Here is a 19,477-nt window from a genome sequence, read left to right as displayed (position 1 = left end):
CCAGATTCCCTTGGAGATTCCCAGACCCTTTGTCAGAGCTCCAGGCTGGAAAGCCTGATGTGGGGTTCAACACCTTCACAGCAGTGGGAGGTTCAGCAGTGGGTACTTCACAGCAGTACTTCTTTTGGTACTACTATTCTGCAGTTTGTGGGTCATCCACCTGACAGGTATGGGATTTGATTTTATTGTGATTGCGCCACTCCTTCTCACTGCAGCTTCTTTGTCTTTGGATGTGGCTTATCTTGTTATGGTGCGTCCCTGTGTCCTGTCGATTACTCAGCAGGTAGGTGCAATTTTGTTGCTGTCATAGGAGGAGATGAGCATGCTTCCTTCACCATCTTGAACCGAAAGCCCTAAACTCTTTACTTTTAAAGTACTTCTACAGGGACTTCCCTGGTGGTCCAGTGGTTAAGACTGTTTCCACTGAAGAGAACACAGGTTTGATTCTTGGTTAGGGAACTGAGATCCTGTATGCTGTGTGGTGCAACCAAAAGAAAAAAAAAAAAGTAGTAATAATAAGGTAGTTTATAATTGATAGAACTTCTGTTCAGTTTCATGTGCTGATTGCTAATGTATTTATATTCTAAGTCTGTTTTCCATTTCATGGTACATCTTTTTTTTCAGGGGGGAAGCAATGTAGAACAGATTTTTCAACCTAAGAGTAAATAAACATTGTATGTGTTTGTTATTAAAAAAAGAAATTTCATAGTCAGAACACTCGATGACATAAAGCAAGATCCTCTGTGACCCACCTCCTAGAGTAACAGAAATAAAAACAAAAGTAAACAAGTGGGACCTGATTAAACTTAAAAGCTTTTGCACAGCAAAGGAAACTATAAGTAAGGTGAAAAGACAACCCTCATAATGGGAGAAAATAATAGCAAGTGAAACAACTGACAAAGGATTAATTTCCAAAATATACAAGCAGCTCATACAGAAAAAACAACCCAATCAAAAAGTGGGAAAAAGACTTAAAAAGACATTTCTCCAGAGAAGACATACAGATGGCTAACAAACACGTGAAAAGATGCTCAACATCGCTTGTTATTGGAGAAATGCAAATCAGAACTACAATGAGATATCATCTCACACTAGTCACAATGGCCATCATCAAAAAGTCTACAAACAATAAATGCTGGAGAGGGTGTGGAGAAGAGGGAAGACTCTTGCACTGTTGGTGGGAATGTAAATTGATACAGCCACTATGGAAGACCGTATGGAGATTCCTTAAAAAACTAGGAATAAAACCACCATATGACCGAGCAATCCCACTCCTAGGCATAGACCCTGAGGAAACCAGAATTGAAAAAGACAAATGTGTCCCATTGTTCATTGCAGCACTGTTTACAATAGCTAGAACATGGAAGCAACATAGATGTCCATCGACAGATGACTGGATAAAGAAGTTGAGGTACATATACACAGTGGAATATTACTCAGCCATAAAAAGGAATGCATTTGAGTCAGTTCTGATGAGGTGGATGAACCTAGAACCTATTACACAGAGTGAAATGAGTCAGAATGAAAAGGATAAATATTGTATACTAACGCATTTATATGGAATCTGAAAGAATGGTACTGAAGAATTTAATTTACAGGGCTGCAATGGATAAACAGACATAGAAAATAGACTTATGGACATGGGGAGAGGGGAGGAGAGGGTGAGATGTATGGAAAGAGTAACATGGAAACTTACATTGCCATATGTAAAATAGAGAGCCAATGGGAATTTGCTCTGTGGCTCAGGAAACTCAAACAGGGGTTTTGTATCAACCTAGAGGGGTGGGATGGGGCAGGAGATGGGAGGGAGGTTTGAAAAGGAGGGGAAATATGTTTATCTATGCCTGATTCATGTTGAGGTTTGACAGAAGACAAAAAAATTCTGTAAAGCAATTATCCTTCAATAAAAATTTTTTAAAAATATATTTTAAAAAGTAAAAGCAAAAAAAAAAAAAAGAAAGAAAGAAAGAAATTTCAGATAGCACAGAATCCAAAATAGACATCTCTTGCCTTGACTTTTTTAATACTGCTATTTGGAAATATAACCACTGTTACCCAGTTGTAATTTATTTATCGCTAATGCTTAATTTTTATTAATGAATTATTCTGTATATGCAGGGTATTTTGCAGTCATTTCATTTGAGATGCAGTTTGTTCACATGTACATATAAATTGACATTATGTGCTTTTCTTTTTCTTTAGAATCCCAAACTTCTGAACAGGAACTCTTTTTAGACACCAAGATATTTGAAAAAGGTTTGTAATTGTAAATACATTATGAAACTTAGAAATATTGTATCTGTTAGTGATACAAACCCATAAAGTATTAGCAACCTTGGATTTAATATTAATAATTTAAGCCGTTTGTAGGGGGCATCAGAGAACTGTGAATTTGTGGTAATTTATAAAGAGACTGATAAAAGCTACCTCAAATATTGGTTTTAGAGATTAATTGAACTTATGTACTAAAGTGTATACCAAGAATATAAATCCATTTCTGTGATCCTGGTGAACAAGTTGCTTCATTCTTGAGAGTAACTACAGAACTGTCCAGCAACGATACCTAACTTTCTGTTATTTAGGATTTCAGGGAGATGTATGAGCATGTCAGGAGTCTTATTTCATTTTGAGGGCTTGTTTGTTTTTTATTATTTCAGACCAAGGAAGTACTTACAGTGGTGATCTTGAATCAGAGGCGGTATCTACTCCACATAGCTGGGAGGAAGAATTAAATCATTATGCCTTAAAGTCAAATACTGTGCAAGAGGCTGATTTAGAAGTGAAGCAGTTCTCAAAAGGGGAAACTGAACAGGATCTGGAAGCAGATTTCCCCTCAGGTTTGTTCAGTGTAACCTGACTGCTGAAAGTCCTTTTTTAGAAGATAGGTATAACTCTGAATCGACATTTTGAAGCAGTTATGATGCATGATTACTATCTAAAGGCACAGATGGTCCCTGACTTCAAAGGTATTGATTCATACCATCTTCTTCTTTACAAAAGTTTAGTTTGTTTTTGTTGTTATTTTTAACTTTCCCACAGTAATCATATAGGGGATTTTCTTGATTGTTAATAAAGTTTTTATTCATGCTATATCTCCTCTGTTTCCTCAAGTATATAAGTAAAATCTGTATTTTATCAAAACAATATAGTGATGATTACCTGATATTTCCTCCTCCAGTCTGAGACTTTATTTAACTGTGAGTTATTTATCTCACATTATGCTTTCTCCTGGTTATCACAGAATCCTTTGACCCATTGAACAAAGGACAGGGAATCCAGGTACGTTCCCGAACAAGAAGACGACACAGAGATGGCTTCCCCCAGCCCAGACGAAGAGTAAGCAGTAGCTTGATTTTTCTAACATTTTGTTTTATTTATTATTTCCCAATCTTGAATTTTCATGTTTTTGCTTTTTGAAGTAAAAAACCATATCTTTTATTTTACATTTCTTTTAAAAGGGACTTTTTCCACAATTGAAGGATTTTTCTCTTTTGTTTTTTATAATCCTTGTTATAGACTTTCCTCTTTTTTTAAAGTCTCTAAATTTAGCTTTTAAATACAATAATGAGGTTTGCTGTTTTATTTAGTACAGTTATAATAGTGAGGTACACAAAGACTTCTTCATGGTGACTGAGGTTTCTCATACTAAAATTTAAACAATAATAGCCTTTTAAAAAAAATCTCCATTGAGTTGTAATTACGTTTAAAAATTCATAAATTTTAAGTGTACAGTTTGATGAGCTTTGATAAATGTATACAGTACGTAACTACCTCCACAATCACAGTACTTCCCTTGTGAAAAAATTTGCCTTGTTACCATTTCCAGTCAGTCTTCATCTCCAGCTCCTGACAGCCACTGACTGACCTGCTTTGTGGACGGGTGTAAAATGGTACTGCTTTACCTTTTCTAAAATTCATACAAATGCAATCATATAATTTGTACTCTTCTGTATCTGGGTTCTTTCAGTTAGCATAATGTTTTTGAGAGTTATCCATATTGTTTCATGTATCACTAGTTCATTCCTTTTTATTTCTGAGTATTTCATTTTATGGATAAACTACTGTTTATATAATTGTTTAATAGCTACTGGAAATTTGGGTTATTTCCGGTTTGGGTGTTTTTAAATAAAGCTGCTGTGAACATTCTAATATAAACATCTTTGTGAAGAATATATGTTTTTCATTTGGGGGAAAATATCCAGGGATGGAATTGTGGGGTCTGTTGTGTATTTTTAACTTTGTAAGAAAGCTGACAAAGTGTGTTCCAAAGTACATGTACCATCTTGAATTCCTACCAGCAGTCTGGGAATTCTGTCTGCTCCATGACATTACTAACAATTATCAATTGTTATTGATAATAACAGTTATTATCAGTTGTTATCAGTTATTATCAATTGTTATGAATTATAATCAATTATTATCACCTGGTATTATCAATTTTTAATTTTAGTTATTCTAGTAAATGTGTAGTGATATTAATTTATAGCTTTAATTTGTATTTTCCTCATGACTAATGTGTGGGCATCTTTTCAAATGTATATTGCTGTTGGTATATCTTTGATAAAGTGTGTGTTCAAAACTATTGAGCATTTGGTGGGGGTTAGGTGTCTTATGGCATAGAAGGCAATGGCACCCCACTCCAGTACTCTTGCCTGGAAAATCCCATGGACAGAGGAGCCTGGTAGGCTGCAGTCCATGGGGTCGCTAGGAGATGGACACGACTGAGTGACTTCACTTTCACTTTTCACTTTCATGCGTTGGAGAAGGAAATGGCAACCCACTCCAGTGTTCTTGCCAGGAGTATCCCAGGGACAGGGAAGCCTGGTGGACTGCTGTCTATGGGGTCGCACAGAGTTGGACACGACTGAAGTGACTTAGCAGCAGCAGCAGCAGGTGTCTTATGGAGTTGTGTGTTTTTTTTAATGGATATAATTCTTGTATCAAATATGACTTGTTCCTATTCTGTGACTTTTTCATTTAACAGTGAAAAACAACTTTTTCCCCCATTTCCATGATTCATTTTATTTATTTTCTTCCAGTTTTACTAAAACATATTCGACATCCAGCACTGTATAAGTTTAAGGTATATAGCATAATGATTTGACTGACTTACATTTCATGAAATGAATACAACAATAAGATGGTAAACACACATCATCTCATATAGATAAAGAATTAAAGACTTTTTTTAAAAAAGTTTTTTTCCTTATTATGAGAATTCTTAAGGTTTACTCCTAACAACTTTCATATGTAATATAGAGAAGTATTCATTATATGTATCATGATGCACATTATATCCCTAGTACTTCCTTACCTAAAACTGGAAATTTGTGCCTTTTGACTGCCTTCATCCAATTCCTCCTGCCTCTCCCTTGTGCCTCTGGTAACCACAAATCTGATCTCTTTTTCTAAGAATTTGTTTGGTTTTGAAATATAATAGACCCATAACATTATGTTCTTGGAGTACAGCGTAGTGATTGGACATTTCTACATATTTCAAAATGCTCACTAGGGTAAGTCTGGTTACAGTATGTCAGCATACAAAGATATTACATAATTATTGTGTGACTGTATTCCCCACGCTGTACATTTCATGACATGACCATGACTCATTTGCTTTGTGACTGAAGTTTGTACTTCTTAATCTCCCTCACCTGTGTCTCTCATCTCTCCATCACCCTCCCCTCTGATAACCAATGTTTATTCTCTGTATGTTTGATTCTGTTTCTGTTTTATTGTATTTGTTCATTTGTCCTATTTTTTAGATTGCAGATATAAGTGAAATAATATAGTATTAACATTCTATCCAATTTTTTTCTCTTACCTTAATATTCTGTAGGTCCATTTGTGCTGTCACAAATGGCAAGATTTCATTCTTTTTTTGTAGTTGATTAATAATTACATTGCATGTAACTGTGTGTGTGTGTGTGTGTGTGTGTGTGTGTGTGTGTGTACACACCACATCTTCTTTATCTATTCATGTAGGACACTTGGCTATTTCCATATTTTGGCTGTTGTTGGTAATGTTGCAGTGGACATAAGGGTGCATATATATCTTTTTGAACTTGTGTTTTTGTTTTCTTTGGGTAGAAAATACTGAGAAGTGGAATTTTTGGATCATATGATAGTCCTATTAATATTTTTAAGTTTAGAGAAAGCTCCATGCTACTTTCCCCAATGGTGGTACCAATTTACATTCCCATCAAGAGTGCACAAGGGTTCCTCTTTTTACACATCTTCAACACTTGTTCTTTATTGTCCCTTTCATGATAGTCATTCTGAAAGGTGTGAAGTTATATCTCGCATTGGTTTTGACTTGTATTTTCCTGATAATTAGTGATGTGGAGGATCTTTCCAAATGTCTGTTGGCAGTCTGTTTGGAAAAGAGTCTGTTCAGCTCCCCTGTCCATTTTTTAATTGCATTTTTTTTCTTTTTATGAGTTCTCTAAATTCTTTTTATATTTTATATTTTAACTCCTTTCCAGATAGGTACTTGGCAAGTATCCTCTCCTGTTCAGTAGGGTGCCTTTTCATTTTGTTGAGTTTCCTTTGATATGCAAAATCTTTTTATTTGATGAGGCCCCACTTGTTTATTTTTGTTTTGTTTTACTTTGCTTTTGCTTATTTTGTCTGTACCTGAGGAGACAGATCTAGAAAAATATTACTAAAACCAATCCTAGAATTTCCTGCCTGTGATTTCTTCTAGGAGTTTCATGGTTTCAGGTCTTACAGCTTTAATCCATTTTGAGTTTAATTTTGTATATGGTGTGAGAAAGTAGTTCAGTTTCATTTTTTTCCATGCAGCTCTCCAGTTTTCCTAATACCTTTTATTGAAGAATCAGTCTTTTCTCCATTATATATTCTTGCCTCTTTTGTCATAGATTAATTGACCATTGTTTTAGTTCTGTGGAACATGCCATTGGTATTTGGAATTGTTTGCATTGAATCTGTCATTTGCTGTCGGTAGTATCATTATTTTTACAATATTCTAATTCATGAGGATGATATATTTTTCCATTTATTTGTTTAATCTTCAGTTTCCTTCATCATCTTACAGTGTTCTGAGTCAGGTCTTTTGCCTTCTGTATTAGATTTATTCCTAGGTATTTTATGCTTTTTGATGCAGTTGTCAGTGGGATTGGTTTTAAAATTTCCCTGACAGTTTGTTGTTAGTGTATAGAAATGCAGTAGATTTTATATCAGGCAACCTTACTGAGTTCATTGGTGATCTCATAGCTTTTTGGTGGTGTGTTTAGGATTTTCTATGTACAGTGTTGTGTTATCTGTAGGCACTGACAGTTTTTCTTCTTCCTTTCCAATTGGGATTATTCTGTTTAGATTATCTTAATTTCTCCCAACAGTATTTTGTATGTTTCGTTGTACAAGTCTTACACTTTGTTAAATTATATCTAGTAAATATTTTAATATATTTTTGATCATGTTGTGGGTAACATTGTTTTTAAATTTCCTTGTCTAGTGTTCTTCACTGACATGTAGAAATAGAGATGGTTTTGTATATTGACTTTATATGTGGCAATTTTGCTCAACTAAAATCTGTGGGATTTTCTACCTACACAGTTGTATTATCTGTGAAGTAAGAAAGTTTAAAATTTTTTCCTTTACAATCTCAGGGTATTTTCCTCTTTTTTTTAAAAAAAATTCTCCCAAATCTTCCCACGCTCTCCCTCTCCCACGGAGTCCATAAGACTGTTCTGTACATCAGTGTCTCTTTTGCTGTCTCGTACACAGGGTTGTTGTCACCATCTTTCTAAATTCTATATATATACGTTAATATACTGTATTGATATTTCTCCCCACAAGCTTGATTGTAGCTTGCGCTTCATCCAGACCAGCATTCTGCATATAAGTTGAATAAGCAGGGTGACAGTATACAGCTTTGACATGCTCCTTTCCCAGTTTGGAACCAGTCCATTGTTCTATGTCTGGTTCACTGTTGCTTCTTGACCTCCATACAGGTTTCTTGTAGATGACAGTCTTTCTCATAGATGACCTCTATCAAGCTCAAGAAGTTCTCTTCTGATTTACTCAGCTTTTGTGATTGTGTTTTGAACTTTGTCAGGTGATCTCTTGAGATGATCATCTGATTTTTCTTTTGTAAGTCTTTTTAAATGGTGAAATACATTGATTTTTTTCAGTGATAAACTTAACTCTGCATTTATGGGATGAACACTACTCTCTTCTAATGTTTTTATATTTATATATATTGCTGAATTGAGTTTGCTGGTATAAGTTTTTAAGTATGTCAGTTTAAAAGATCTATTGATGTGTCAGTCAGTCAGTTCAGTCGCTCAATCGTGTCCAACTCTTTGCGACCCTGTGAATCGTAGCACACCAGGCCTCCCTGTCCAGCACCAACTTCCAGAGTTCACCCAAACTCATGTTCATTGAGTCAGTGATGCCATCCAGCCATCTCATCCTCTGTCATCCCCTTCTCCTCCTGCCCCCAATCCCTCCCACCATCAGGGTCTTTTCCAATGAGTCAACTCTTTGCATGAGGTGGCCAAAATATTGGAGTTTCAGCCTCACCACAGTCCTACCAGTGAACACCCAGGACTGATCTCCTTTAGAATGGACTGGTTGGATCTCCTTGCAGTCCAAGGGACTCTCAAGAGTCTTCCCCAACACCACAGTTCAAAAGCATCAATTCTTCGGCGCTCAGCTTTCTTCGCAGTCCAACTCTCACATCCATACATGACCACTGGAAAAACCATACCTTGACTAGACGGACCTTTGTTGGCAGAGTAGTGTCTCTGCTTTTGAATATGCTATCTAGGTTGGTCATAACTTTCCTTCCAAGGAGTAAGCGTCTTTTAATTTCATGGCTGCAGTCACCATCTGCAGTGATTTGGGAGCCCAGAAAAATAAAGTCTGACACTGTTTTCACTGTTTCCCCATCTATTTCCCATGAAGTGATGGGACCAGATGCCATGATCTTTGTTTTCTGAATGTTGAGCTTTAAGCCAACTTTTTCACTGTCCTCTTGCATTTTCATCAAGAGGCTTTTTAGTTCCTCTTCACTTTCTGCCATAAGGGTGGTGTCATCTGCATATCTGAGGTTATTGATATTTCTCCCGGAAATCTTGGTTCCAGCTTGTGCTTCTTCCAGCCCAGCATTTCTCATGATGTACTCTGCATAGAAGTTAAATAAGCAGGGTGACAATATACAGCCTTGACGTGCTCCTTTTCCTATTTGGAACCAGTCTGTTGTTCCATGTCCAGTTCTAACTGTTGCTTCCTGACCCGCACATAGGTTTCTCAAGAGGCAGGTCAGGTGGTCTGGTTTTGATGTGTAGTTTTCTTGTAATGACTTTATCTGCCGTTGCTGGCAGGATAATAGTGATGTAAAGTGAGTTACTGTTCCTCCTCTGTTTTCTGAAATAAAATTTATATAGTTACTTTTATTCTTGGGTAGACTTCAGCAGTGAAGTCATCTGGGTCTGGAATTTTTTTGTGGGAAGGTTTTAAAATATAATTTGAATTCCTCTGGCTGTTTACATTATCTATGTCTTCAACAGCAAGCTTTGTTAGTTTGTATCTTTCAAGAAATTTATTCAGTTTAGCTGTCTAGTTTATTGTCATAATGATGTTCACAGTTTTCCCTTGTTACCCTTTATTTTGTCTGTGGAATCGGGTGTTGATCATTTGTATCTTCTGTCTTATCTCTATAATCATTCTGGCTAGAGATTTATCAATTTGTTTAACCTTTTAAAATTACCAGCTTTTTTGTCTTACTAATCTTTTCCTCTATTTTTTAATTGATTTTTGCTCTTATTTTTATTACTAATTTGAGTTTTAATGTAGTCTTTATTCTAGTTTCTTAACATAGGAGCTAGCTTATTGATTTCAGACTTTCTTACTTCTCATATAAGCATTTTAATAAATATAAATATCCTTATAAGCACTGCTTAGCATTATTACATAAATTTTGATATGTTTTGTTTTCATTTTTACTTAAATTCAAAATATTCTCTAATTGCATTTTTGATTTCTTAACGTGTATTGGTTAATTCTAACTTTTATGGATTTTTCTAATGTTATTCTGTCATTGTTTTATAGCTGAATTCCAGTGTAGTTAGGGAGTTGATTGAGGGTTGTTTTATAGCCATCTGTTCATCTATTCCATTAAATAGACCTGAATGTAATAACTGTTACTCATACCTCATACCTCATTTTGTAATTCTAGTATCTGGAAAATAGTAAATAAATACTCAAATATTATTGATTATTACAGTATTATTTTCTACACTTCAGTTTTCTCTTTTTTTTCTCCTGTGGATAGGATTAGGTAACTTCTAAAACTCTCTAGCTATAAGAACTCTGAATCTCAGGGATGTAATACTGAGTTCCATTTTCTGTAAATTTATGCCCATTCTGTCTTTACGAACCATGATTCTTAAAGATCCAAAACTAAATTTATATTCTGTAAATTTTTGGAAATTCTTACAGGGACGGAAGAAGTCTATAGTATCTGTGGAGCCCAGGAGTCTTATTCAAGGAGCCTTTCAAGGGTGCTCAGTGTCTGGGATGACATTGAAATACATGTATGGGGTAAACGCCTGGAGGAACTGGGTTCAGTGGAAAAATGCCAAGGAAGAGCAAGGGGACCTGAAGTGTGGCGGTAAATATGTGGCGTGAATTTGTGTCTTGATTTAGGGGTGGGAGGAATACAGATTAATAAATCCATAAACCTACTCAAAGGGGATGAATGCTAGGTCAGAAATCCCATAAAACTTTGATTTTGATTTGCTTAATTTATTTTGGATCTTTATTTAAACTTCCCACTCACTCTTCTTTTCATGTCAGGAGTTGAACATGCCTCATCTAGCCCGTGTTCTGACCCGTTAGGAAGTACTCAAGAGCACGCACTCTCTCAAGAGTCTTCAGAGCCAGGCTGTAAAGGTAAAATACTTCTCTCCTTATGATCTGAATTGCCTGTAATATCATCGTTGATTTTAAATTTATAAATGGAAATTTAAAATTCTTTAAAATTTGAAGTTTATGTTTAAAAAGTGAAATTAATCTCCACTCTCAGTTTTAAAGAACTTGTTATTCAGGGAAGGTTATTATCTTCAGATCATGAGTTTCTTATACAAATATAAGAAATTTTGTGACTTTTTCTAACACTGTGCAAGTGACTCAAATCTCTCTTTTTTGAGTCCTGTATCTGTAGAATAACCCATGTGGAACCCAGTGTAACACTTCATTATTGTTGTTGTTAAGAAAAGTACCTGGGAAAGCCTTGCTGTTTCTGTAGTTTCTCTTATCAAGGAGCTGTATATGATTGACCATGTTTGCAGGTTTCACATCTGGTGCCAAGAAATTTGGAACCCAATCAGCAGTTCAAATAGAGCAACACTGTTATTTTAGAACCCTAATCATTAGATTTCTTCTTTCCAGGATTTTATGTTCTAAATTTTGTTTTCAGTTTGTGTTCTGCTTTTTAATTTCGTTTATATATCATTTGTATATTATTTTATGAAGTCTTTGTGGAATGAGATAGGGCAGAATGCATGAGTATGTAACTAAACTTTTCACCCCTTTCCAACTGTACCTTCTCTCTGATACCTGAGTGATTGCATGTATTCTTGGCTTCACCTCAGTTTACCCTCATTGGAGCAGTTAGTTGCTGCTGTGGTCTGTGACAGACTTACTGAGTTCCCACAGATCAAGTGTAATCTCTCTGCTTCAGAGTGATGTAAAAATGCTCATGTCATGGGGGTTTACTAGGCCTTTCACTTTGCACTTTGAGCCACAACATTTTTGAGAAAGAAGGAGGGGTAGTGAGAATGGAGAAGTATTATTGTATTAGACTGCCAGGCCTAAATGTATAGCCACACAGGATGCCTACTCATTTCTACTACTCATTCCTCCAGATAAATACTTACTGTATTTATCTGTCATGTATCAGGCATGGTGGTACGTATTCAGGTAAAAAGGTCAAACATGGTCCTTGCCCTCATGAATGACCTGTTTAAATTTGCAAAGCCAACTCAGGGAAGCTCGAGTGTGCCATTGGAAATGTGTAGTCTATTCTACATGCAGAAAAGCAGGGAACTGGAAAGGGTGTTTTAACTCATCCCACAGTGTGGACCAGTCTGTTACCGTAAGATCTCTAAAAATCAAATTAGATAATGCTCCTGCCTAAAACTAATACAGGTCATATGTGCGTGTGCTCATTTGCTCTATGTCCAACTCTTTGTAACACTGTGGACTGTAGGCCACCAGTCTCCTATGTCCGTGGAATTTTCCTGGCAAGAATACTGGAGTGAGTTGCCATTTCCTCCTCCAGAGATCTTCCTGACCCAGGGAATAAACCCACGTCTCCTGTGTCTATTGCTTTGGCGGGAGGATCCTTTACCCCTGAGACACCTGGGAAGCAATTCAATTCTTAGTTGTCTTCAAAATCTTAATATATATATATATATATATATATATATATATATATATATATATATATATATATATATATGAGGCTTACCATGATCTGCCCTCTTTACTTTTCTCCTATATTCCTAAGTCCCCAAACCCTTTCACTTTTGTGGCTGAGCACACACTGTATTTTCCAGCATTTTCAAAAGCATGAAGTTGTTAATATGTAATCTGAAATATACTTTATTCAAATAAATACGACTTAAAGTTAAATAGCATTCCTTTTACAGATATCTTCCGAGCCTTTAATATATTAAAACATACTGTGAATTCTTCACAGGCAGATATAATATACTGCTGTTTTCCAAATGTATCAGATCTTGAAAACCCAGTTTTATTGAGCTTTCACAGGGTTAGTATTTTGTGGAATATACTTTGGGAAATCTTTTTATATCCTCAAGTTGAAATTCTTAATCTACGTGTTTAATTCTTCTCCACCTTTCACATCCTCTGGAATCTAACATGACTCTTCACTATTAGATGGCCTTTATTTGTTTTCATAGAATTTTACAAATAAGACATTTTATTTAAATGTTACATCAAATGTGCTGAATTATCTTTATTTCTTTAAAAAAGCCTTGAGATGAGTATCTGTCTTTAATCCACGTATTCACTAGTGTATATACCACAGTACCTGGGGCAGTGTAGTCAGTGTTTATTTAGTGAATTGAGTAATGTTACTATTTTTCTTATAAGTTAGTATTTCAGATGTTTTCTACCTTTCCACAGTCCGCTCTATCAAGCTGAAGGAAGATATTCTGTCCTGCACTTTTGCTGAGTTGAGTTTAGGCTTATGCCAGTTTATTCAAGAAGTGCGGAGACCAAATGGTGAAAAATACGATCCAGACAGTATCTTATACTTGTGCCTTGGAATTCAGCAGGTATGAAATCAGTTGTTATGTAAACTATTGCGTTTTTAATAATTCTGGTAGAACTTGTATATTAAGCTGAGAAAGTATTGTATGCATTGTCTGTTTGGTGTTGCTCCTATACTCTCTTCTTAATGAACCACTGACCCTGACTTAAAAGTCTTAGTCACGTAAAGCTTTTATAAGTTTAATTGAGACTGTTAGAGTAATAGAAATTGAAGTTGGTTCATTTTATTGCTAAATGGACAAAAAAGGCCTAATAGCAATTCACAAAAGAAGTGAGATAGGTGACTCTGTGTATATATGTATGAATTTACATGAATTTCATAGTCTCATTTAAACTTTAAATTCACATTAGAATAGATATGTCAGTATTTATCTATCACATTAGCAAAAATCAAAAAATTATAATACTCATTGTTGATATGAGTTCTGTGAGATGGAGGTTCACCTTCATGCTGCTGCTGCTGCTAAGTCGCTTCAGTCGTGTCCGACTCTGTGCGACCCCATAGACGGCAGCTCACCAGGCTCCCCGGTCCCTGGGATTCTCCAGGCAAGAACACGGAGTGGGTTGCCATTTCCTTCTCCAATGCATGAAAGTGAAAAGAGAAAGTGAAGTCGCTTAGTTGTGTCCGACTCTTTGCGACCCCATAAACTGCAGCCTACCAGGCTCCTCTGTCCATGGGATTTTCCAGGCAAGAGTACTGGAGTGGGGTGCCATTGCCTTCTCCAAAGTACATTATTAATTTATCTTGAAAGTGAAAGTGAAGTCGCTCAGTCGTGTCCGACTCTTAGCGACCCCGTGGACTGCAGCCCACCAGGCTCCTCCATCCATGGGATTTTCCAGGCAAGAGTGCTGGAGTGGGGTGCCATTGCCTCTTCCTCACCTTCATAGTTGATGATAATTAGTACATAGTTTGTAAAAAGCAGTTTTGAGCGTATGTTTCAGGAATACTTTTGAATGGTCATATTATTTCACCAATGATTCATTTTTTGGGAATCTCTCAAAAGTCTGAAGTTCAGACATCATTGCCCAGAACTGGAGATCACCTCAGTGTCCACCAAAGTAAAGTATAGTATATTTATAAAGTTACATATTATGCCCCCAATAAAAATGGTTTACAAAGTGACTTCTGCTGCTGCTGCTGCTAAGTCGCTTCAGTTGTGTCTGACTCTGTGCGACCCCATAGACGGCAGCCCACCAGGCTCCCCCATGCCTGGGATTCTCCAGGCAAGAACACTGGAGTGGGTTGCCATTTCCTTCTCCAGTGCATGAAAGTGAAAAGTGAAAGTGAAGTCGCTCAGTCTTGTCCGACCCTCAGCGACCCCATGGACTGCAGCCCACTAGGCTCCTCCGTCCACGGGATTTTCCAGGCAAGAGTACTGGAGTGGGGTGCCATTGCCTTCTCCAAAAGTGACTTCTAATAACATAAAAATCTTAATACTAAAGCATTAATGAGCAAAGTAAGAGTGTATGTGTATCACTATATTTTAACATAGTGGTTTATAAGGCATTCACATAAATAATATAGTAAAATGAAATATATGAAAAGTATTTATAGTGGTTATTATCTTGGAGTGATGGAACTCTGAATGTAATTGATTATTTTTTCTCTATTTGCCAAATTTTATTCCCTTTGTATTTCAGGGGGTATTATTTAGTCATTTATTTGTTGTTAAAGTTTCATTTTTTAATTATAAAAGTAGTATGGGCTCAGTTAACTGTTAAAACAGTAAGCGAAGGCATAATAAGAAAAATTAATCTGTCCATTCCCACTCCCTGAGGTAATCAGTGTTTGCAGTATGATATGTGACCTATATCTTCTTTTTTTGTAATTTTTATTGTAGTGTTGTTGACTTATCTCATTATCTTCTATGCAATATATGTTTATACATGTGTGTAGATGTTTAACAGTTTTTGTTTTGCTTAGTTTTTTCAGAATGGGGCCTATACTATACCCACTTTTTGTAGCTTACTATTCTCAATCTGTGTATCCCTTGAGATGAATATAAATCAAATTCCTTGCTTTAAAAAAGAAAGTCACATAATATTGCAGAATATGAACATAACATTTATTCAGCCTTTCCTCTTATATATTCAGGAGTTTCTCGCTCCTCTTCTCTTACTCTTGCAAACCGTGCTTCAGTAAATATTTTGTTTGCATACCTAATGAACTGGTGCTTTTATTTCTAGGTTAAAGCATATATTTTTCTAATTATAAGATATTTTCAGATTACTTTCCAGGATAATTATGGTAGCTTATGGTTTTACCAGCAGTGTGATGCCTGTTTCTTGAATCCTCTTTACCAGTCCTCTTTCTAATGTTTATTATTCTGATGGAATTTTTAAAAATGTTAACTTGTGGATCCAATATGTGTTTTTCCAATTTTGTGAAGTAAAATGTCTTTATGTTGGTCATTTGGATTTTTCCTCCCGATCTGTAGGGTCTCTTTTATATTAGGGATATTGATTCTAATATGAGATTAAATTTTTCTAGTGTATTTTTGTCTTTTGGTTTTTAGGTATGTTTTACTATTCAAAAAGTTTTCATTTTTATATAGTCCAGTATGGATATATTTCCCTTTGTAGTTCCTATATTTTCCATGTTGCTTAGAATGGTCTTTGTACTTAAATATTTAAATTCTCATCAATTTCTAAAATATTTGGAGTTTTTTAGATCGACATTGTTAATATATCTGAAATTCATTTTTATGCATGAAATAAGTATGTTGCTGATGAATAACATATCTGAAGTGTAGCTGGTTATGCAAGCAGCTACATGGAATCAAAATGGCACCTGTTACTTAATAAGTTTCCCTTATATTTTGATCCAGTTTCTAGGTGGTAAAATATATTTTTAAAAGTCACATATAAGAGGACTTCTATGGATTCTTTCAGCAAAATTGGAGAACCTTCTGTGTGTGTCAACATGCATTTTGCTTAGGTAAAAATCGCAAAGATTCTGGACACACTTCCTTTCTTTGGAGTTTATAATATGAAGAATCTAAAGAACATTTCTTAATTTTATTAATACATATGTCAGGAAATAAGATGTTTTTGGTATTTATTAATAATCTAATGATATGAATATAATCAAAACATACGTGCTCATTGCTAGGAATTTCAATAAAAAACATTTGAGTACTTTACATGTAGACACTCTGCTATATATATTCTATTTGTGAGTTGAATCATAAACCTGTTAAAAGTTTTTTCCTAGTATATTTCTCTTGTTTTTTGTTTATATTAATAAATGACTTTCTGTAACAATTCTATAGGTTAACAAATTCTCAGATGACTTATAGAAAGTAAATAATTACAAACTTGTTAGCAATTTTGGCAAGAAATAAACTTTCATTAACCTATAACTTATTCCTTATAGGGAATTTTAAAAGTTTACTTATGTTTACATCTCAAATTTGTTTCCTTTTTTATTTTTTCCTCATTATAAACATATGGTTATGCTATAAAAGTTGGCATTATAAACATACAGTTATGCTTAAAAGTTGGCTTAAAACTGAACATTCAGAAGACTTAGATCATGGCATCCGGTCCCATCACTTCATGGAAGATAGACGGGGAAACAATGAGAATGAGTGATAGACTTTGGAGCACTGCAGATGGTGCCTGCCACCATGAATTTAAAAGACACTTGCTCCATGGAAGAAAAGCTGTGACTAGCCTGGACAGCATTAAAAAGCATCATATTACTTTGCCAACAAAGGTCCGTCTAGTCAAAGCTATGATTTTTCCTGTAGTCATGTATGGAGGTGAGAGTTGGACTATAAAGAAAGCTGAGCTCCGAAGAATTGATGCTTTTGAACTGTGGTTTTGGAGAAGACTCTTGAGAGTCCCTTGGACTGCAAGGAGATCCAACCAGTCCACCCTAAAGGAAATCAGTCCTGAATATTCATTGGAAGGACTGCTGCTGAAGCTGAAACTCCAGTACTTTGGCTACCTGATGCAAAGTACTGACTTATTGGAAAAGACCCTGTTGCTGGAGGAGAAGGAGACAACAGAGGATGAGATGGTTGGATGGCATCACCAATTCGATGGACATGAGTTTGAGTAAGCTCCGGGAGTTGGTAATAGACAGGGAAGCCTGGCGTGCTGCAGTCCATGGGGTCACAAAGAGTCAGACATGACTGAGCAACTGAACTGAACTGAACTGAACTGATGCTAATTGTAAAGAGTTTTGAAAATACATAAACATGTAAAATTAAACAACAGCTTTAATATCAATGCCTTGACCACCACTGTTAACGTTCTCTAGGAGGGGTAATTGGCAAAAGAAACAGTCAAGTAACAGAAGAAAATCAAAAGATTGCTAATAGATAAAATGTATCAGGAATATTTAACAGTCATTTACTTTGTATGCCATATTTTAATATAAGCCCATTTCATATGTTAACTTACATAATTGTTAGTGTACACTTATGATGTATAAGAACTAATATCATTTTCTGCTGAAGAATCTGAGGCACTGTGAGTTAAATAACTTGCCTAAGGTCTTAAAGGTAGTAAGAGGCAGGGCCAAGGTGTGAAGTGAACACAGGTAGCTCAGCTTTAGGGTCCGTGTTATGATTACTGTGTTGGGCTGCCTCTCTAATATAAAATAGTGATCAGCTGTAATCAGCGAAATTTTTCACCTATCAGATGGATTAAAAAACTTCAAAGATGGAGAAGTTTGATAATACTATGTATTAGTGAAGACACATGTGCACTGTTGAAGGCCTTTTGGCCTTTTCAGAGGGCAGGTTGACAGTGACTGTTAAAACTTGAAGTGCATATAGATTGTTCAGTCTAGCAAATCTATTGATCAGTATCTTTCCCACAAAGAAATTACTACAGTTACCTAGGAAAACACATAATAGTGTTTTCATTGTAATGTTTTTAACAGCAAAAAACTAGAAACCACCTTAGTGTTCATGAAATGATTCAATCAAATATAGTATATCCATACTATTAAATATCAAACAGTAGTTTTAAAGGAATGAATTGGTTCTATAACTTCTATATGTTTTGACATGGAAAACTCTTGGAGACATACATTTTGAAAAGTAACTTGCTAAATTGTATGTGTAGTATTTATAGTATGGTAAAATACATATAAAATTTACCATTTTAAAGTATATAATTCATTACATTCATGATGTTGTGCAACCGTCATCACTATCTTGTTCTAAAATTTTATTTCTCTAAAGGGAAACCTCTTCCCCATTATGCTTTCACTTCTTACCTCCTCCATCTAGTCCTTGGCAACCATAAATCTGCTTTCTGTCTCTATGGGTTTGCCTATTCTAGATGTTTCATGTAAGTGGAAAGTTACAGTTTGTGGACTTTGATGCCTTGCTTCTTTCACTTAACACGATGTTTTCAAAGATCATCCATTTTGTAATATGAATCAGTACTTTGTTCCCGTTTATGGTTGAATTATTCTGTTGTTGGAAAAGTGTTGATAGACATTTGAGTGCTGTCCATCTTTTGGCTGCTCTGAATAGTGAGTGCTGCTATGAGCATTCATATATAAGTTTTTGTTTGAACACCCATTTTAATGTCTTTTGGGTACTGTATGCCTAGGAGTGAAATTCTAGAGTCAAATGGTAACTCTTTAGCTTGTTGAGGAACCACCAAACCATTTTCCAAGATGACTGCACCATTTTACATCCCCAGCAGCAACTTCTGAGTATTACATTATCTCCATATACTTGTCAACCCTTGTTAATATCCTTAAGAAAAAATAGGCATCTGATGGGTATGAGGTGGTATCCTATTGTGATTTTGATTTGCTTTTCCCTAATGACTAATGACACTGAGCATTTTTTCATGTACGAGGCCATTTGTATAGTCTCTTCAAGGAAAATGTCCAAATCTTTTGCCTGTTTTAAAACTGAGTGGTTTGCTTGTTATTGAGTTGTAGAATCTCTTTTTGTAGTCTGGATAGTAAACTTCTATTAGATTTGTGATTCAAATATTTTTTTTCCAGTTCTCTGGGTTTTCTTTTCAGTTTCATATACTTTCTTGTACTTTCATTTTTAATTTTGATGAAGTTCAGTTTATTTTTTCTGTTGTGGCTAGTTCTTTTGGTGATATATCTAAAGAAACCATTGGGAAGTTCAAGTTCATTAAGATTCGCTTGTGTTTTCGTCTAAAAGTT

The 19,477-nt window shown here is 35.4% G+C and overlaps 1 protein-coding gene across 7 annotated transcripts in view; it reads left to right on the top strand.

The window, feature by feature from the left end:
- Positions 1-19,477, top strand: part of ZMYM4 (zinc finger MYM-type containing 4) — a 160,691-nt gene that overhangs the window by 122,650 nt on the left and 18,564 nt on the right. For 6 of the 7 annotated variants that reach the window (XM_025289112.2, XM_006051568.3, XM_025289117.2 and 3 more), the window contains 6 exons: positions 2,203-2,256; positions 2,658-2,837; positions 3,242-3,336; positions 10,468-10,639; positions 10,825-10,920; positions 13,180-13,331. In XM_025289112.2, the coding sequence (XP_025144897.1) occupies positions 2,203-2,256; positions 2,658-2,837; positions 3,242-3,336; positions 10,468-10,639; positions 10,825-10,920; positions 13,180-13,331 (749 nt within the window). Of the gene's footprint in view, positions 1-2,202; positions 2,257-2,657; positions 2,838-3,241; positions 3,337-10,467; positions 10,640-10,824; positions 10,921-13,179; positions 13,332-16,793; positions 17,142-19,477 lie in introns of those variants that run through there. The other variant, XM_025289115.2, reaches the window with a different exon arrangement.

The sequence above is a fragment of the Bubalus bubalis genome, chromosome 6 (assembly GCF_019923935.1).
Source record: "Bubalus bubalis isolate 160015118507 breed Murrah chromosome 6, NDDB_SH_1, whole genome shotgun sequence".
Lineage (NCBI taxonomy): Eukaryota > Metazoa > Chordata > Mammalia > Artiodactyla > Bovidae > Bubalus > Bubalus bubalis.
Note: the sequence above shows the minus strand (reverse complement) of the source record. Positions and strands in the feature narration are given on the sequence as shown.